Genomic DNA, 21,604 nt, shown 5'->3' with positions numbered 1-21,604 from the left:
GGGTTTTCCAAATTCTATCAACTTGCCTTGCATGAAAGTGCTGTGCATCAGTTGATTATTTAACAGGGGCGGGGTAATGATACTTTTTAGACCGAATTTTTGAACTGTTCAGAAGTGTTTTTTTAGTACAGTCAAACCTGTTTGTTGCTCAAGGGACTGGCCAAATTTAATTACTATGGACAGGTGGTATGTGCTTGATAAATCAGTCTTGGGTCAAAAGCCACACCATGACTCAAAATCAAGGTAAGGGAGTTTCCATCCATCCATCACTGAAATAGGTGACATGAGGCACGTTCTTGCCTTCCGGACCAAAGTTAGGTCCACAGAAGTGTTCTTTGTTGACAAAGTTAGGATTGGTCAGGAGAACAAAAGCTCTCAGGAAGTCAGTGTAACTGTAAGGCCCACTTCAAACAGACAACACTTATATAGTCGTGCGACTGTTATTAACTATTCGTTGTGGGAAGCGGTTGTCTTTAGACGTGCGTCCAGAGTATTACGGGACACCCGCGGCGCAGGAGTCCACTGCGGTGCGTGCGTGATTGACCCACAGTGACCTCTTGCTTGCAAATTAAAAATGGTGGGAGAATTCTTCATTTTCGTCATGCAGCAGATTACTATTCTTTTGCTTGCAAACAAACATTGTCCCCAACAAAGAATGACACAGAGACAGGAAAATCTGGAATTAAACCCGGCGTTCGTGGCCGCCGGTGGTATTACAGATTACTACTAGTATCATGAAGGATGTAGCCACTGGTTGCGGGGCATTGCGCTGGAACAGGCAGTTTCTGATGACAAAAATATGTTTCCATTACTGACTGCATGCATATGTACGGAGAAAAAGGCCCTTTCGAATAGAAAAAAAAGCATGCTGCAGGCTTATTAGCATATGATCCAGTCCCGTCGCCGGCGACGATTTTTCTTTAGACATGTGAGGAATAGTCGCGGACCCCCCGCTGAAGGGTCGCGCGACTGGGTCCGAGGTGGTCGCACGATGATTCAAATAAAAACCCTCACATGACTATTTTGAGACAGCCTAAAAATATCGTCGCTGGCAACGTTGTCGACAACAACAGTCGCACAACTATGAAAGTGTTGTCTGTCTAAAGCCGACCTAAATCACCTTTGAAAGTTGTCTACAAGTTCCTCAGGTCCACAGAAATGTTCTTTTTGTTGACAAAGTTAGGATTGGTCGCCAATAGAACAAAGGCTCTCAGTAAGTCATATAGTACATGCCAATGTAAAGCATCCTTGAAAGTTGTCTACAAATTCCTCAGGTCCACAGAAATGTTCTTCGTTGACAAAGTTAGGATTGCCCGCCAGTAGAACAAAGGCTGTCAGGAAGTCACTACCGGTAGCACATGCCAATGTAAATCACCCTTGAAAGTCGTCTACAGTGAACAGTTCCTCTTTTTCAGTCACAGAAACCCTGGTCTTTGAGAAAAGTGCTAGAATGCAGCTGATGTAATAGTCTGGCATAACAAAAAGTCCATTGAAACCCTGTTCTTATGACTGTCCTCCCACACAGTTGTTATAGGGTGTCCTAATATCCCTGTCACATTATCATTGATATTCAGGAGTTTCGATGGGGGATTGGCCAAATTTAAGATCGACAGAGGTTTGCGTGTATTTTTTACCTGAAAACCGTTCCTGTCACATATAAGCCATACTTTGTACCTTGTACAATTGTTGTGCAATAGGGTTATTATAAGCGAGGCTTGGGCAATCGCTGCCAAATCGCCGTCCGATCAAATTTCGCCAATTGTGACGGGTATAATTAGCTACAGCAGGTTTGAGTACCAATGTAAGCACACAGTGACAGGATGTAGGATATAACAACACTTCCTGGGAGTAAACCAACAGAGGCCGATCCCCCGTTATCTAACTTCAAAGAACATACAACACAGCTCTACTTTGATGTTTGATCATGATTTCAAGTTAGAATGATAAAGTTGCAAAGCAAATATGACTGTCAGGAACCTTATCAACAAATCATTACACAAATTCAGGGCACAGGGTGATCACCGGTTGCATTTCCTACATTCTTCTTAGGCCACAGTGATTTAATTTTATGGATGACATCTGCTCACGCATTGATCTTTGTCTGTTCCCCAAAAGAAAAAACTCATCACACCACATCAATCAAAATTTCATGCTTTAACTGGAGGAACTGCTCTACGCACATGGCCAGGGTATGGTACTCTCCAAGCAGAGGTTAGGCTCTGGCTGTTTTTGTAACGTTTTTTTAGTCATTTTTATCGGGCTTTCTATTTTGTATAGTATCTTGTACATGTATTGTCAAAACCTAGAATACAAGATACAATACAAAATAGAAAGCCTGGAGCTTAACCTCTGCTTGGAGAGTAAGGGCATTGGGCCACAGCGTACTTGTTCCCTCTTTAAACAAGAATGGCAATAAAAACCTTATTGATATGGCGGCGATTGTCACAGTCTCACTGGAGGTGAACATATGACAAACCAAGCCTGGTGGTTTAGCAGGACTTTTTATTTTTACTGGATTTTTCTTTTTTTTCTCCCGCCCGCATTAGTTTTGGGGTTACCAGAGGATGTCATCCATAAAATTAAGTTGGTGTTGGCTAACTGATATTAAATCTAAGCTAAGGTATCCTTTTTGAGGCAGTAGCAGCAGTGGACTGTTACCCACTGTGCTTTATTATTAGGGTAGGCAGTATTGGAAGGCAGGACCCATCCCTCTTATACCACTGCCTTTCATCTCCCCAACTGAAGTCAGGAACCCATTTTTACAAAGGTTGCAATTGGAGTGAGGCAGGGTGGCATGTTTTTCCAACACCAGTTGGGCTCTCCAGACAGGTTTACTCGGTAATTAAAAACAAATGACGTAAATTTGTTTGGAGTTATACTTGTTACTGGGAAAATCCAATTTAGGTTGGTGGAAGTTAGACAGCCAGGTGATAAGATTTGCAATGTAACTGTTGTTCAAAAGCAGCTGGATAAAATTTAGAAATGGTCAGACCTTTCTGACAGCATCCACTGTCTTTCATCAGTGACTAGATCAGTCACTGACAAAAGACAGATAAAGGCAGAAAGGTCTGACCCTTTTCAAATTTTATTCAGCTGTTTGAGTACGTGTAACATTGCAAATCCAATTATGGTTTGTTTACATGTGTTATAACAAAACAGCATTTGATAAGCACTTCATTTAGTGTCCTCACCTCACCTCACCAGTCCTGTACACAGTGACATGAAGAACAATTTGATGAGATAAGAAAAGTATGGATTAAACCCAAGGTTGGGAGCTAATTATAGGATCTGCATATAAGCCTTCAAGGGCACACCAGGAAAAGACACAAAGCCCAAAAAGGCCATTTTCAAGAATACACCACACTAATGAGCTGTTATTAGCTTATCAAGTAATTAACCAACATTAGGGGGCAGAAACTTTTGACACAGTGACCCTTCAAGCCCCTGTAGATGCCATGTTTACTATTAAAGTTGCACTTTGTCCCCACTAATGTACTGGTTTTCCAGTGCTGTTTAAACTTGGCAATTATAGTTTTCACAGAATATGTGTAACGTTAAATAGTGTAAAGCGAACACTAGTATTTGAGCAAGGATTGATTTGAGTTGTCTCTTTTGACCATAATGCAACTAACCACTTTAGCCTTTGGGTATGAACTTGCAAATAAACTTACAAAGTTAAGAATAGCTTTGACAGACTGGTCGGGATGGTTCCTGTGTCTTTTGGAAATAACTTATTTGCTGAGAAACTAAGACAGGATTCAACTTAGTTCAAGTTTAATCTCAAAGCAGATCCCACGGTATCATAAGATAGTATCAGTGTCTGTCAGAGGAGTGAAGCCGGCCTATGAGTGTGTTTGGCTACCGTCAAATGTAAGCCTCTTGCCTGACCACACTCATTGGACAGTTAAGTACTATGCCATCGTAGGATCTCCTTGGAGATTAGATCAAGTTCATAAAAATTCCATGAGTTCATCTGGATTATCTCAAACTAGGGGATTAAAGCTAATAAAGCTTCACCAAAATTCTTTGTGCAATTGTGCGGGAGTAGATTACGCCCTACTTGGTGCTGTGATGTTATGTTAATGTTTATCCATTCACTGCTGATGACTTAATGAATTACTCATTACTGGGCATTGGCATAAGAACTAAGGGTGTGGCTGTCCATTGTCTGCCAGGTGTTCTCAAGCATTGTTTGAGTCTTAATGTCAAAGACATTATTGGACAAAGATAATTATCTCTAAGGTCAAAGAGTTGTGATGAATAAGTGATAATGCCTTTCAATTGGAAACTGCTTAGCTTTTGATGGTGTTACTACTACTTGTCTACCAGGTGTTCTCAAGTATTGTTTGTCGATGAGTCTTTTAATGTTATTGGACATAAGGCATTGGACAAAGATAATTATTTTAAATGTCAGAGAGGTGTGATAAGTGATAATGCTATTGAACTGGAAACTTTTTATGTGTAATTACTGTGAGGGTGTGGGTACTTATTGTCTGCCGAGAGTTCTCGAGCATTGTTCAAGTCTTTACTGTAGGTGAAATTCACTGGTAAGAGATAATTGTTTCTAAGATCAAAGGGTTGTGATAAATTAGTGATAATGCTATTCAGTTGGAAGCTGTCTATATCTAATTACTTTCTGGTTCACAAAGCAGACAATAGAGATTAGACTAGAGTTAATTGTCTACACCACTGGCTTTGACCTACTAGTATATAGAGATCATGTGCAAATGCTGTAAATGCTAAAACTTTCGCTGTGGTTTCATGTTTGTGTTTTTTGCGGTCGCTGCTTCACCACGAATTAAAAAACCACCCCTAACATGTTTCCATTGCAGTAAGAGACTTCAGTGCTTGGTGCTGTTGCGATCTTAAAACCACAGCGAAATTAAATTCCCGCGAAGTTAAATGCATCTACAGTAGCTATTATAGCATTTGTTTTGCATGGTTGGGCTTACTGAGTGTTGAAATACCTGCACTCTTTGTAACCACTGTACTGCATTGTGCTGGAACAGCTGCCATGTGCGAGGTCACACCTGCCAGGTCAGGAAACTCAGGTCACATGTGCAGGTGTTCCTGACAGAAAAAGTACACAGGCGTGCGTATCACTGACTTTTTTTCCTATTGTAACAATTGGGATCAAAGACGGCTAAACTGGAGACGCCAAATGGCTTAAGCCTTTTGGTCGAAAGGTTTGCACGTTGGATTTGTGGCCTGGGTTCAATCCCGGGTGTCGGCATGTTGTTTCTCTCTGTTGTTTCTCTATCCATGCCAAAACTATATGTGGCCAGAAGTTTGTATTGTATACTATGCCTCTAAGTGCTATGCTGAAATGTGATGTTGGTAGTGTTGACATGCAAAACAACTGTAACAGGTAGGTTTGATAATAGCCCACTTGACTTTTAGAGAAGCAAATAGTGCAACGGCTGTAACGATACCACATTTGTATGATAATTAGGTCATGTGATTAGGGGTGAATAGGTGTGATTGGTTGGATTGTGTAAATAATGATGTCATGCAGGTATAAAAAAACTTGGTTTGAATGTTCAAGTTGCAGATCATGCAGACATCAAGGTTTGTTGTTATTGTTGAAGTGCAGTGTAATTAGCTCACCTTATATTTTCTAAGGTTAAAGATACGCCTACATATTTATTGTTCCGGTCTTTTCCCTAGCCCCTCTTCGATACCTTATCGGCTTATGGAATATGGTTAAATTCATGACCATAATGTTTACATGCATATATACTGTAATGTACCCCAGTTCTGTACATTACCTGTTGTTCTTTGGCCCTACAAAATTTCACACTTGACCAGTAAGATCCACTGTGGCCTGTCCTTTCTGGGCTTTGCTAGCATGGTAATGAAAGAGAAGAAAAATAACAACAAGTATGGGTGATTTTGCATAACCAAGCCCAACATGGGCTACACACATTGGGTTAGATAACTAGAGTAAAAAATGTAGAGAGGTTTAGCTATATTCCATCTTTATCTAAATCTTCCTCTTAAAATGTGTAGACAAATTCAAAACATTCTTTCACTACATTGTAGTCTTTAGATGACATATGATATATGTAAACATTTCGTCCTGGGTTCATCATTTTATAGATTGGAACTTACAAGAGATTTGCACATACCTGTCACTACACAGATTCAGTTCAGTTCATCCTCATAAGAGATGCCATTAATGATGTCCAACCATCCTGCAGATCAGATATGTGGAAATGTCTTGTAAGCACCCATCTGTGTAGTGATAGTTCTAAAACAGCTTGTACAAGTTTCTTTCTCTACACAACTCTATTTACAGAAAAAGCATATATGATATACTTTATTCTGTCTTTTGGAAGATGGATGTTCCACTGCCTGGTTAATGTTATTCAAACATGCCCAGACTACTCACAGAGTGAATGATTACTTGTTGCATGGATCAAACAAGTGAGGTATTTTGTTTAGTGTGAGCATGGAAGGAAATATGTAATTTTACCACAGCACCGCATATTTCTCATTTTCTTGTGTCTTTCATCAAGGCATTTTTATTTACATATTGAGTGTTGTAGCATATCCTGCCAGAGAGTAACAGAACGGTTTCATACCTCCGCCTGTTGTTGTAGTCAGAGTGTATTCAGAAAAATTCGTTAGCTGTCATTCTTTGTTATGCTTTTATATGATATGATGTGACACTGGGGGTTGCTGGGATACTGGTAATTACATGTCTTGTGCCTGCAGTGTGCCTGCACAGATTAGGTTGTTATTGAGCACTGACTGTATTTATTCAACCAGACTGGAAGCGTGAGCCACATGTATGGAGGGGTACAGGATACCCCGATGTCCACCTGGTGACTACTGCATCCCGAAAGTGAAGAGGAACGGTACTGATGGTGAGTACAGATGCCATTTGTCCAAAGATGATTTGTATCTAACTGGTTACTGACGAAAGACACCAGATGGTTGTCTGAAACGTCTGACCGTTTCCAAAATGATATACTGTTGCTTGAGTAACTGCTTTTTGACGTATCTTATTACCTGATCCAACCTTCATCAATGTAACTGGTTATGTCTTTGTTTAGAGCCTAGCTGGGCTTTTGTAGGGCTCGGTGCAAAATCTGTTCAGGTAAATAAATAGGAAGGGTTGTGGGGTATAAGTCTTACTGGGCTGAATTTTTTTCTGCATTGTACAACAATAAATTTTCTAACCTCCATTGTGCTCCCAAGCCTCCTTCTTTTCTCCTCCTACAATGAATGTAGTTCCCGCAATAATGGAGGAGGAGGGGGCTCTGTACACGGAGGAGGGCTCTGTACAAGCCAAGCAGGCTTCTCCCCTTCTCTGGCACTTAAAGCTACTTTTTTATATACTTAATGTGGGAAATAAACAAACATAGAAGGATTGACGTCGTAGAGTAACGTGACATCTCTGACCAATGTTTCAGGTCTGCTCACTCCAGTACGGCCAGGGTCCAGAGAGGAGCAGGATGTGATCAAGATTGTCAGGAGGAGCTTTCTGAACGAAAGCTTCTCAAGCCAGTATGCTGTCGAAAAAATCTGTCTGGTGAACAATGAGGAGTTGCAGAAAGGTTTGTTTCTCTTGCATATTGAAAACTTGCACTTCACTACCAACTTAATCTCTGCTTTGCGGGATTTTTAGGATCAACTGTTCCACAATGAATGTAGGTAACTGGATATTCAGTAGTTCTTGATATATATATATAGTCCAGGGCCTGTCTCCAGGTTTATTTTATAATTTATTTCTATTCCAGTCATTGTTTTGGAAGACCATGTTTTTTCTTCATATTCCTGTCAGGAAGATCTGATTTTTTTGGATGGAAGGGGCGAAATTTTTGTCTTGTTTTAACAAGCAAATTTAAATTTGGGGATAGAGGGACAGTTTTTGGAGATAGCCCTGATATATTCTCAGTGTTTTGAAGTTCCCGCTTTTTTGTTGTTGCACTGGCCCCTCACACCAACCCCATCGAACTCATCACTCAGGAAACATTTCTTGTCTTCAATTGTGTAGGAACAATTATCTCAACTGTGAATATAGATTTTCACTGTGCCATGAGATCTTCGTGCAGCAGACTTATGTGAATTTACAGTATAAAGTATTCTCTGTTTTTTAACTATACTACAGGTTTTATTTTGTGGCAATTATTTTTTCCTATGGTAGTAGTAGTAGGCATCTTTCCATCTTTGCAGATGATGGTAGCACTTTTCTTGGAGTTCAGACGCTTGACAGTGTCTTCTACGTGATTGTAACCCAATCCTTGCATGATAATTGCGTCCACAGTTTTGGGCATATGTATTCAGATGGTATGTTTGAGCTAGCAGAAAAAAATATGCTTCTTGTTCTGCAGTGCTAGCATATACATGTAGAGCGGGTTAGAATAGTCCTGTTGTATAGGTCATTACTCCATTCAATTTTCTTATTTCATTATTGTAAAGGATATTCAAATGGGCATGGTAGAGATTCTCGTAGTCAAGGTTACCTCACGTCATAGATACTTGAATAGCAAGCGGTCTTGATGTGTTATTGCACACCCATGCCTCCCAAGGTTTTGAACAATACAGCAATCTCCATATATAATTTTTGCTGTCAACTATGGCATGATGAAAGAAATTCCTGACAAAGAATCTATCATGGTATTTGATATCCTCACTACATGCACCCTGACTTCATCAGAAAGACCTATTGTGGCTGTGTGGCCAGGATATGAAGAATGCCATCTGTGTATTTGTAGACATCAACAAAGAGGAAGGATTGAGTAGCTACCATGTTTCATATGTCACAAGGCTCTGTCACTGCAAAAATAATAATGATAACTCTGGGACATTTTCACACTCTTCAACCGCCTTACCTTGAGATCATTTTGAAAGGATGTGCTGTAGAAAACTGCTTTCCTTGGCATATTGCATGTCCCTGGGACCATACTAATGTAGTTTGTTGGTTCTTTGGTTTGAAAAAAGAAAAAGAAGAAAGAATAGCTAGAAATACATAATGAAAAAATCCTGAGAACCAGGTTTATGTCTTGGTACACTCATATCTATGGAGTGAAAATCTAAATACAGTCATATTCAATATTTCCTCTCGAATACGAAGGAAATCTTGTAAAAAACTTGTATTCCGCGATGCTGAACTTGAATGTGTGAAAGGAGACCAGGCATTGAGAGTAGATTTTTGCCGGATGCTTGCAGTTTTCTCTGTACAGAATTATTGAACTTAACACATTTCTCTTGTAGTGCAATGCTAAACTTTCTTCCAACACAACTGTATACACGGATCAAATTTACAATGACCACAAGATCAATACTGATGACCAATCACTTAAGAACGTATACTAGTGGATGTCATGTATCTGCAAGATTATGTGTTAGTAAGATCACATGTCCGTAACTCTAGCGAATTTATGTTCTGAAGTGATTGGTCATCATTATTGATCCTGAAGAAGGCGACAGTGGTCGTTGAAAATTTGACCCGTGTATACTTTTGTGTTGGAAGAAAGCTTAGCATTGTACCATGATTTAATGAGTACTACCAACACAGATGAGCTTCCATGACATTTCTCTTGTGTTGTGTTGTGCAGATTTCAGCAGTAAACGGCAGGAGATGAAAGAGCATGGAAGGGATGTGACAGAGAGATATCTCTTCACTACATCTGGTGGGACAGATAACTTTCCAAAGGCAAGTACTGGTTGTGCAGCTCACACTTTATGGTTAGCCTTATTGCATCATTATCATTTTCTACATATTACGTTACTTTATCATTCATTGTTAATTCATACCATTAATTACTTGTTTATCCTTATTGTATCATTATTATTCTATGTATTACTTTACTTTATTATTATATATTATAATCAATTTTGTTTAGTTAAAAGGAGGAGGGCGCTAAGTATAAGCTTCACAAGCTTTTTCCCTCCTCCTGCACCTGTTTTATCCATTGTTTTCGTTTTGTGTTTTAATGTAATACTTGTGTGCGAATAAATAAACAAACAAACAAACACTATAAACCTCCAAACATGTGCTTGTCATGTTAACATAGGCTTAATGAAAGTGTGAAACTTCTCAGAGTTTGTTCTTGTTCACCTTTTAGTGCCTTCCGGTAAGATAATTGCATATAGGGCAGCAAGTTTTCTTGCTTTTTGTTAAGCAGGGTATATTTTCACAGATGGGTAGCCTTTCCCCTTTAATTTGCTAGTGGTACCTCTTTGATCATATCCCTTCCAAAAGACAACTGCGACCCCAACTGAGATGCCCTCTCCAGGACTTGAACTTGGGTCTCCCACTTTAAAATTTGAACCAGAAGCTCAGCTGTGGGAAGCGGGAAGAAGTACAACTTAATGTTCTTTGGAGAATTAATAATTGAGAATGGTTGTAAAAGTGAGAGATTATGTCTTTTTTTAATTAGTTGTCTGATTGAATTTTTGATATCTTTAATGTTTAGGGAAAAACTGCAGTCCCATCCCAGGGTAGAAGTGTGCTTGGTGACAGCACAAAAGGAGTCTATCTGAAGAAAAATGCTGACGTATGTCTGAGGTGCCAGGCGGCTAAATTCCAACGCAAAAGAACCAGACTGTTGATCTACAAGGTAAGATCAAGGCAAGAGCTTAGAAATGTCATAACAGTTGTTCTAACCATCAGATGATTTTCTAGCATGGGTATGGTTTCATGTCATCCACAGTGCTTGATAGTGCTTTTCACAGAAGTTGACCAGTTTCATTATTTGCCTATTGTATTTTTTTTCAAATGCAGATACCTGAAAAATGTAAAAATTGTTAAAATCATTCATTCTATTACTGGATGACTGATTTGTCCCATAAAGTTAACAAGGCAGTAATAGATGGCAGACTCCATTCCCTTACAAATGTACTTCAATCAGAAGCACACACAAACAGACATTGAAAAGACTCCCATTGTCAAGGGATATACCAGTATGCCAATAACATTTTTGGATATACAGTACCTGCCTAGGAGGATAATTTGTAAAGATGACCTTGCACCTCTTTTTTCACCCTGTCTACCCCTTCCATGTTTCAAAATTTGATAGAAACCTATTCTGTCTTGGTGCATTTACGAAGGTTAGACATTGAAGTAAACAATATTCAAATACAATTCAATCTCTACAACTCTCCAGTACATGGGACCCCGCTTTGCATCACAAAGGGCAATAACTTTTCCTCTGGTGTTGCCTTTGCCATAGGGAACTATGAAAACATGACTCACATTTGAGTGACATTTGCATGATCCTTAGGATTTAGTGAATTGACATGTTCAACCAGTATTTCTAGTTAGCTGTACTTGTATTGAATTGTTCTGCCAGTTCATTCTGAGTGTGGATGTCACTCGAAGCTTTCGGAAGTAAATCTCCGTCTTTTTAATCCAGTTGTAGAGATTAAATTGTATTTGTAAGCTGGACAGTCACTGAACAGAGTACGCGCCCAACACAACATAGACTCTCATTACAGGCGCTCATAGACTCTCTCTTTAGAAACTCTAGATGTTTTTAGAAGCGGATCTCATAGGGAAAATGCCTCTTATCTGATGATATTGTTATGTTGTTGTTAATATTCTGTCCTGGTGTGAATCTTACAGGTCATGCTAGGGCGGGTCCTTGCCGTGGCACACGACAGCAGGTCAGACCCCAACCCCAACCACGATTGCCACGTGTCCAGGGAACCCCCCAGGCTGACAGACAAGTACTGGGAACAATACCTGAAAACACAGGTAAGACTAAGAGCAGGAACATAAGTTCTGTTTTACAAAAGAAAGGTCAATGAACCCTTGTTAGTTTGATGAACTCCCTACATACCATAGGCCATTATTGGAATTTTGTCTTTGAGTAAAGAAGACAAAACCTGGATCTGACACATACTGTACTGTGATCCTAAACTGGAAATCCATTTGTTTTCGTGGGGACTCAATTTCACAATGTTTTCAAGATTTACAGTATGTCTTGATTGCTACTCATTGCTTGCCTCCGACTTCGTGATAACTATGACAAAAATGTCAAATAAGGTAAAAGATTTGACATTGATGAATGAATACACTTTCTTAGAAAAACCATGCATGTGTTTGTAAGACCATACATGCATGTAACTACAGAGCATGCATAGATGTATTCAGATACAGATACAGATTCTGTGTTTTTTCCAGACTTTCAACAATGATGGTTACCGGTATTCTTTTACTGATTTCCAGGTATACCTCTATGAGTATAGCGATGAGGGACTGCCTGTGAAGAGACCACGGCAAGTTCTTCCATATGCAGCCTTAACCCTCATAGACGTGACTGAGGTAGATGAGCAAGGCAGCCAGCCGACCGTCCATCGAATCATTGAGGGGTTCCCCATGTTGGAACCTGTGGCACCCGATCGCAGGAAATCAGTAGAACATGTGTGTCAGAAAACCGCAACTGCCAATCCATCACCATTGTCAAGTCAGACAAAATGTGAAGTTTGGAAGAAGAAGCGTGCAGTTCTGAAGGGCAGACAGGCACCGACTGCAGCCGTAACAAATCCAAAAGAAGACGGCACTCACAACCAAGTACATTCCACATCAGGAACTAAAACAGCAACCAACAAAAGTGCAACAAATCCAAAACAAGATGGCGCTGGACACAAAATACATTCCTCATCCAAGACTGCAACCAACCACAAAAGAGTAACACCTCCAAAGCAAAGCAAAGTAAATTCCACATCAAGAACTGAGAGTTCAGCCAACCACAAGAAAAATGTGTGTCTTTCTTCAATCAAAGAAAGGAAACACGACTCAATGAAAACCAAGGGACACCTGTTTGTGAAGCCAGATAGGAAGATGTCACTCAAGGAAAAGAGAAAGAAAGTCAAAACTGCACCTGCCACCAAGGAGACACATACCAAACAAAGTAATGCTGTCATGGATATCATGGATATCATGGATAGGGTCAAAGACCCAAAGCTGGCTAGGAGAAGAAAGCCAGTGGACTTTATGTATAATCAAAGTTCAGCAGATGTGTCTCCAAAAGCTGCCTCCTTGGAGAAGAAGAAGAGTAACGATAGTAGGAACAAGCAAAAGGAAGGACTGTTTCTAAAACAGCCATCAGAAGTTGATGACATTAAAATGAGATCAGCGGTAGTGGTACTGGAGCATATTGATCATCATTCTGTTGTCTGTAATGGGTCACGTAACTCACCTGTTGGGGAAAGGAGAAAAAGCACAAGTTCAGAAAGCAGTGGGGTGTCTGAGGAGTTCCTGACCCTGGACATCTGGACTGGAAGTGGAGATGAAGAAGACAGCATGAAAAGCACAAGCCATTCTCCTGAAACTAGCCAGGACAGCTGGACTGGGAATGCAAATGAAGTAGACAACAACCCTACAGAAATTAGTGCTGCTGAAGCCAACCTCAGAGGGTCTGGAACAATTGACAAAGAGTCCTGCCAATCTGCTGATACTGCTGAAGATAGGGAGGAAGTATCTCTATCTGACACACTGACTGTAAAATCGCTTGATGTGCTAGTGCCCAGGTTTTTCACTACATTGGAGTCAGAAAGAGCCAGCCCTAGAGAGTCTGAGTCAATTGACGTAGAGACCAGCCAATGTGTTGATACTTCTGAAGACAGGGAGGAAGTGACTGTCACACGGGCTATGAAATCCTTTAATGTGCAAGCGTCTGTCCCTTTCACTATGACAGAGTCAGAGAGATCCAGCCCCAGAGAGCCTGGGTCAATTGACAAAGAGTTCCACCAATCTGCTGATACTACCGAAGACAGGGAGGAAGTATCTGACTCACAGGCTGATGAAAAATTGCCCGATGTGCAAGTGCCTGGCCCTATCAATTCAGCAGAGTCAGAAAGAGCCAGCTCCAGAGAGTCTGAGTCAATTGACGTAGAGACCAACCAATCTGCTGATACTTTTGAAGGCAGGGAGGAAGCTTCCAAGAGAGCTGGCCCCAGAGAGTCTGAGGCAATTGACAATGAGACTCACCAATGTGGTTGTACTTATGAAGGCAGCAAGGACGTATCTGTCACACAGACTGTAAGATCGCCTGATGCACAAGTGTCTGTTCCTTTCACCACAAGAGAGTCCAAGAGAGCCGGCCCCAGAGAGTCTGAGTCAATCGACGTAGAGACCAACCAATCTGGTGATACTTCTGAAGACTGGAAGAAATTATCTGACACACAGACATCTGACACACACACATCTCTTGATGTGCTAGTATCTGGCCCTTTCCCTACAGCAGGGTTTGACAGACCCAGTCTCAGGGAGGTCAAGGGGCCTTCCAGTACTCATTCACTCACTCATCCTCGCCGCATATCAGACTTTGCTGAGGATGAGGAAAGCGAAGTGGACAATGACAGTGTGCTTGACCACGGTCTGGACTTCATTGAAGGCCTGGGAAGGTCTCTGGACTTGGTGGACATTCGATCACTCAATGGGGAGGATGGTTCAAGTGATGAGACAGAACAAGAGATGGATTCCCTTCCTGAACAGGAAGATGACATGCAAGAGTTGCCCCATGATCAGGAGGTTGATATCTGCACAAGTCCAGCAGTTTCTGCTGATGTGGACAATGTAACTGAACATGATGGTATGGATGATTGTTCAGCAATGCGCGAGTTCACCAGCAAGGAAGAGAAAAATGCTGGAAGTTGTAGAGATGTCCCCCAGGTGGATACTGCAAACAGAGATGTTGCATTAGGTGAGAATTGTGACTCTACTTCAAAAGAGGGAATTGACTTCACCATGCAGGTGGAAGAAGTCTGGGGAGGTTCCTCTATATCTTACTGTGCATTGGACATTGATGTCTTCTCCTTGGATGCAGAACTACCTGAGCAGCTTGTGGGTGAATTAAGTTTTCTCCAACAAGATGACAATTATGAGCAGCCAGCAATAGATTACACTTTACCCTTTACCAGTCAAGAGTCTCACAGAGGTGGAGATGAGCTCAGGGAAGAAGCTGGAGAGCTAGAGGTTAAGGTTAAAGGAAAAGATGTAGATTCAGAGGATGCAACTGTGTCCAACTGTGATCCTGCAGCTACAACAGACTCAAGGCAGCTATCAGTAGGTGAAAAGGATGACCTGTTACTCTCACAGGATGCAGATTCCTCTTTGGCACGATCTCCATCAGGCTCAGAAGATAGTGTGGAGAGACAAGACCATCCAGAAGAAAAATGCAAAGATGAGGACCATAAGTGTAATGAAAAAACTATTTCAGTAAAGGAGGAACCTATGGAATTCTCAATTGATTCCAAGTTGTTAAATGTGAAGAAAGAAGAGAAGCAACTCAAACTGAAGTTGGAACAGGACCATACAGAGGAAAAATACAAAGACAAGGAAGATACCAGCAATGAGGAGATTTCAGTAAAGATGGAACACATGGAATACTCAGTGGATTCCAAGCTGTTGAAACTGAAAGAAGAAGAGAAGCAACTCAAACTAAAGTTAGAACAACTGCAGGATGAACGGAAAAGGTTTGAAGCTGAAACTGGGAAGGCCTCTGTAGAATTTTCCAAACATAAATCCTCTCATAATGTTGACTCTGAATCTGACTGCCCTGTCTCCTACTCTGACCAAGGTACAGATATGATTGGAGAAGGGAGGAAAGGTCAAAGTGCTCAGCAAGATGTGAGGGAAAGCAACAAAGCAGTCAGTGCAGAATGTATGAAAGAAGAGGGGGAGGAAAAGCCACCTGATACCAAAGGGGTGCCGTTTAGTGAGCCAGTTGATAATCCAGTATGTACAAGTACATCCTCAACTTCAAGGGATTCTGTGTCAAGTGACCAGTCTGCTGTGAACCAGCAAAGTATGTCAGTGTCAGAGGGTGTGCCCAAAACCGATGATACTGGAGAAACATTGAATTCTCCTGATCACAAGAATGAAGAGAAAGTGTCAAATGAAGATGCCACCAGCAACTCATCCAAACGAGATCACAATCTCAACATTGTCACCATAGTTCCCACTGCTGGTGAGAATGTTGAAACTGGGAAGTGTAGCACTCCAAAGGACGAAAGTAAATTTCCTGCTGAGGGAAAAATAAGCCTTACTGACCGCCTAAGGCAGGTGAGGTGTCCTGAGCTGTCTTTGCCACTTGATACAATGCAAACTCCTGATGAAATGTTACCAACTGTCAAAGAAAAGTCTCCTCTGATTCAGCCTGACGCAGCAGCCTCTTCATCCAAGGATGGAACAAAGGTCTATAGATTGGTCGACGTATGTCAAAACCCCACTAACAAAATTTTGACCAAGATGGGACTGAAAAAGCTGGATCGAAAAGTCAGCAAGGAGCAATGGAAAGAAAAAAGGCAGTTCTTTAAAGCAGTTGCACAATCACAGAAGCCAGACACAAAGTCAGTGGGACAAGCTTTGTACAACAGCAGACAAGTGCACCAGTCCAGTATAGACCAGAAACAGACTGAAGGCAAGGTCAAGAGCTGTGCAGTAAACATACAGGATAGAAAATCTGGTAACAATGGGGAAACATGCAGTTCTGAAAAGCCTGCTTCTGATTCATCAAATGTGGAGAGCTTGCTGATACAGGATGCAGAGGTTCAAAGGCAATGGGACAACTGGAGAAGGCAAAACAAAAAGAAGAGCAAAAGGTGGAAGGAGAGTAAGAAGCTTGAGAGAAAGCTGAAGCACCAAAGCAGAAGTGCACACCCCTTTATATGCAAAAGCAGGACTTGGAAAAACAGACATCCAAACTCACGTACTGTTGAAAATAAGGTGAAACCAAGGGAGGACAGGCAGAAAATGTTGGCCAGAGGTGAAAACAGAACACAGCATCCTCCACAGAAAGTATTGGAAAGAAAAGAACCCAACTATTCCACAGAAAGGACTGGGCATGGTCAGAAGAGGAAGTCAGATGCGAGTGTATCCCCTGACCATTTGGGAAGCAAGCTAAAAAGGCGAAGACACGAGATAAAGTCTACTCTAACCAAAAGAGAAAAAGTAGCTGCAACGAATGTGAAAACCTGCGGAGAGCCTGCAAAGACAAAACAAAGAGTTAACAAGGATAGCTCTTCTGCTTCTAGTTCTACACAGAAGGACAAGAAAACAGACACAACTGCAAATGCCAAAGGGAGGTCTTCAGTGTGCAAGGTGCAGAACAGCAAAAGTTCTACTTCTACTGTGTCTAGTTCTCGACCCATGTCCCAAGCTAGAGTCTTCAATGGCAAGGTGCATGTATCACAGGTACGGAGTGGAGAAAGCAACATTGGAGCCACTCAACTCAGAGCAGAGGTCTCTAATGACAAAAAGTCAGAAGAGGAGACTGAGCAAGTCAAGGCTGGAATGTCTCAGCTTAGAGCAGAAGTTAAAAAGGGCATGGTGTTAGAGTCACAAAAAGAAACTGGGCAAGTCCAAGACAGCAGCGTTTGTCCAACATCCAGTGCCAAGGCAGAGTCCACGAAACGGGAAAAAGTAGCTTCAGCAAAAGTAAAAACCCATGGAGAGCCTGCAAAGACAGAGCTAAGAGTTAACAAGGATACTTGTAGCTCTTCAGCTTCTGCACAGAAGGACAACAAAACAGACACAACTTCCAGAACCAATGGGAGGTCTTCAGTGTTGAATGTGCAGGGCAGCGGAAGTTCTATGTTGCCTAGTTCCCGACCTATGCCCAGTACCCAAGCAAGAGACGTCAATGGCAAGGTAGAGGTCTCTAGTGATAAAAAGTCACAAGAGGAAACTGTGCAAGTCAAGACTGGCATCTCTCAGTCTAGAGCAGAAGTTAAAAAGGACAAGGTGTCAGAGTCACAAAAAGAGACTGGGCAAGTCCAAGACAGCAGCATTTGTCCAACATCCAGTGCCAAGGCAGAGCTTACCAAACGGGAAAAAGTAGCTTCAACAAAAGTGAAAACCCATGGAGAGCCTGCAAAGACAGAGCTAAGAGTTAACAAGGATAGATCCTCTGCTTCTGGACAGAATGCACAGGAGGACAACAAAACAGACACAACTGCAAATGCCAAAGGGAGGTCTTTAGTGTGCAAGGTGCAGAACAGCAAAAGTCCTACTTCTGTCGTGTCCAGTTCTCGACCCATGTCCAGTACGCAAGCTGACAAGGTGCCTGAATCACAGGAACGGAGTGGGGATGGCAAGACTGGAGCCACTCAACCAACAACAAAGGTCTCTAGTGCCAAAAAATCACAAGAGGAGGCTGGCAGTATTCAACCTAGAGCAGAAATTAACAATGACAAGATGTCAGAGTCACAAAAAGAGACTGTGCAAGTCAAAGACGACACCATTCGTCCAACATCAGGTGCCAATGAAGAGCTCTTCACAGGCAAATCGTCACCAGAAGGGACAGAGGAAGTCAAGACTAGTTCTGTCATCCTCAAGCAGCTCTATAGAGAAATGCAGGTAAAACTGAAGGATGTCACAACCGCTGCAGAGCGAGAGAGTATCCTCTTGGCCATGAAAGTGCTCAAGGAGTCAGGAGGGCCTGAAATGAAGGATGTTAAATCTGAAGATAGTACAGAGTGCACTACTTGTGAAGCAGAACCATCACAAGAAGCTTTGTGTACAACTGATATTGGAGAACAATGTACAATACAGCACGGTGATGACCTGAGCAAAGAGACATCAGCCCTATCCAAGGACTTTATTCAGACAGATTCTGAACCACCTGAAGAAGGTGCTGGATTGCATCAAGCTTTATGTATAACTGGTTTTCAAGAACAATGTACAATGCATGATGGTAATGATCTGAGGAAAGAGGAGACATCAACCCTATCCAAGGAGTCTATTCAGACAGATTCTGAGCCACCTGAAGAAGCTGCTGGATTGCATCAAGCTTTGTGTATACATGTAACTGGTTTTCAAGAACAATGTACAATGCATGATGGTAATGATCTGAGCAAAGATGAGACATCAGCTCTATCAAAGAGGTCTGTCCAGCCAGATTCTTCTCTCCAGAGTTCTGAAGCCCATTACGCAACAGTTCCAACAGCTGTCCATGGATCTCAAAGCACTGAACATGGAAAAGATGACTGTGACCCTGTAGATACGGATACTTCTGTTGAGGACAATGTCAGCAAACCTTGTCAGGATGACTATGAGTCTGTGGACATGGACATCTCGGAAGAAAATCAGCCAGAGGAGATTAGCACCCCAGTAATTACAGAAGATTTATCAAACCCGCACCAACAGGATAACTATCTGTTGGTGGACATGGATACCAGCACAGAAGAGACGAAACCTCATGCAGAGGACAACTACACATTGATTGACATGGATACCAGTATGGAAGGGGTCCAAGAAGTTCCAGAGTCACCAGAAAAGCTTCAAGAAGGTGTGCCTTATAGCCCCACATGGAATGGCTTTTCTGACGATCATCAGGAGGAGTTAAAAAGAACATTGGAGGTGAGACTGGATGCTACTCTTCTATTTCAGCCAATTGGATGCAAGAGTAGTGATCGTTCCGAGTTGGAAAAAGCAGCACAGAGAGAGACTCCCCCAATAGACGAGACAGCGTCATTCCTGTTGAGTAAGCCCCCAATTTCAACAAAGATGCTGCTGCAGGGTGCTGAGACTCCACTACTGGAGACACAAGGTATAGAGACACCATTGGCAGAGACGCCACTAGACACACCATTGGCAGAGATGCAGACGCCACTGGCGGAGGAACAGAGTGTGGAGACGCCACTGATGGAAACGGAGAATGATGATCACCATCAGGAGGAGCTGATGAAAACAGTGGCGGCAAGATCGGATGCTAATGTATTTCAGCCAATTGGATGCAGGGGTGATGATCTTTCTGAGTCAGAAAAAGGAGCAGACAGGAAGACTCCCCCTATTGATGAGACAGCATCATTTCTGAGTAAGCCCCCAGACTTCCTTGTGGAGTCGATCAGCGACCCTCATCTGTCGATCAAAGCTCTGTTATCTCCACCTTCAAACAGACACGCTTCTGTCTCTCAGCCAACAATTATGGGAACAGATGGACATCTGACGACATTGTCTCTAAAGATACCATCCCCTGGGAATTCCCCTCACTCACTTGAAAGCCAACATGCAACAACAATGGAGAAAAAATCACTCAACAGTCCTCCTGTGTTTCATGAACACAAGCTCATTCGACCAAAGCGACTGCCATCTGGGAAAGATGTGTACTTCAAACCCATCAACATACCTCTTGAATGCAAAGGAATTCTCAAAGATCCACGAACAAAGGCAAACTCAGTCAACACCATTGATTTAGAAGCCCTCCATTGGAAGAGCTATCCCAGTCCAGCTAAGAGGCTGAGACGTAAATCTGCACCCCAAACACTTCCAGCTTCAACTCCCCTTACGTCACCCAACACAGGTCTTCCCACTCATCCTCCAGCGTCTAACGATGTCAGGGATGTGGAATCTACTGCACTACTTGTACAAACAGTTGGTCAACAACTGATAAGGTCTCTGCAGAACTCTTTGACTTTGAGGAATCAGTCAGGTGCACTTCAACCACAGTTCCCTCCAGCTGTGACGTCCAATCCTAATTACCAAGATCTCAGGTCAAGAAATGTCACATGCATTTCGAGCAATGTCTGTAGGGATCCAAGGATCCGGAAGAGGCGGCAATCTGAGCCCAACAACATCAGAAGCAGTGGAGATGAATCAACAATAGTGGAAGTGAGAAGCAAGATCCTACAAGATCTTAGGGATCAACTAAGTAAACTCAACAAGAGGTGCGGCGCCCCCTTGGAGAATGGTTGTGAAGAGCAAGAGCAGCCTGATGGTGAGACAAAAGAGCATGGGGTTGAACAAACAGCATCCTTCAGCTCATTTAGCAGCTGCAGCACCATGTCAGTCAGTGAAAAATGTGGAAGACTAACTGGCGGCAGTGGTGATAGCAGTGAGTCAGCTCAATCAAAGGTCCATGATGCAGACATATCAGGCAAGTCACCGGACATACCAGCTTGTGGCAACATGAATGCTGAGGGTGAACAACTTAACACCAAAGCTAAGGATAGTGACCAACATGCTGATGCTGCACTGAAAGAAGGAGAGATTGTCTCGAAGGAGGAAGCCAAGGGTCTCAGTCGAAAAGAAAAGAAGAGAATGAGAATGAAAATGAGAAAGAGAAAGAAAGAACGAGAAAAAGACATCTCTTCAAAGAGGCAAAAATATGATGATCCAAAACCCTGTCCAGCAATGGTAAAGGGCTCATCTTGTACATCATCTGGTGACTTGCAATCTAGAGGCCTTCCATCAAAGCCCTACCTCTACAGCTCTCCTAAGCATTCAGAATCTTCAGATAAAACATCTTGTCGAGCAGAACCTAGTGCATGTGACTGTTCCAGTGCTGTGGAAGACAAGATAAGTTCAATACACACAACTCAAGGTGAGGATGGCAGTGAAGATGCTGAAACATTGGCTGAAGAGCTCAGTAACCAACAAGAAGACAGAAAGAAATATGGGAACCTAGGAGTAATGAACATGGCCACTGTAGAACAACCGATTCCAGCTAGATGTGGCGAACCGTCTCCAACTAATGATATCAATGCCTTGGAAGAAGCCAATATGTTGGATGATGCCCACATGGGACAGAATAATGAGTTGAATGTCCAACAAGATACAGGTGCAGTGTCAGAGCAAAGTGCCACTGGTAGTCATGCTGCAAGCATGGTACCAGACTGTCCATCTTTGACTTCAGAGCTGACCCTT

The 21,604-nt window shown here is 42.2% G+C and overlaps 1 protein-coding gene across 4 annotated transcripts in view; it reads left to right on the top strand.

The window, feature by feature from the left end:
- Nucleotides 1-21,604, top strand: part of LOC118412121 — a 33,295-nt gene that overhangs the window by 5,221 nt on the left and 6,470 nt on the right. For all 4 annotated transcript variants that reach the window (XM_035814764.1, XM_035814765.1, XM_035814761.1 and 1 more), the window contains exons 2-7: nucleotides 6,772-6,869; nucleotides 7,419-7,562; nucleotides 9,567-9,664; nucleotides 10,428-10,571; nucleotides 11,576-11,707; nucleotides 12,182-21,094. In XM_035814764.1, coding sequence (XP_035670657.1) covers nucleotides 6,794-6,869; nucleotides 7,419-7,562; nucleotides 9,567-9,664; nucleotides 10,428-10,571; nucleotides 11,576-11,707; nucleotides 12,182-21,094 — 9,507 coding nt within the window. In that variant the 5' untranslated portion in view covers nucleotides 6,772-6,793. The remainder of the gene's footprint in view (nucleotides 1-6,771; nucleotides 6,870-7,418; nucleotides 7,563-9,566; nucleotides 9,665-10,427; nucleotides 10,572-11,575; nucleotides 11,708-12,181; nucleotides 21,095-21,604) is intronic.

This window comes from Branchiostoma floridae, chromosome 3 (assembly GCF_000003815.2).
Source record: "Branchiostoma floridae strain S238N-H82 chromosome 3, Bfl_VNyyK, whole genome shotgun sequence".
NCBI classification, from domain to species: Eukaryota; Metazoa; Chordata; class Leptocardii; order Amphioxiformes; family Branchiostomatidae; genus Branchiostoma; species Branchiostoma floridae.
Note: the sequence above shows the minus strand (reverse complement) of the source record. Positions and strands in the feature narration are given on the sequence as shown.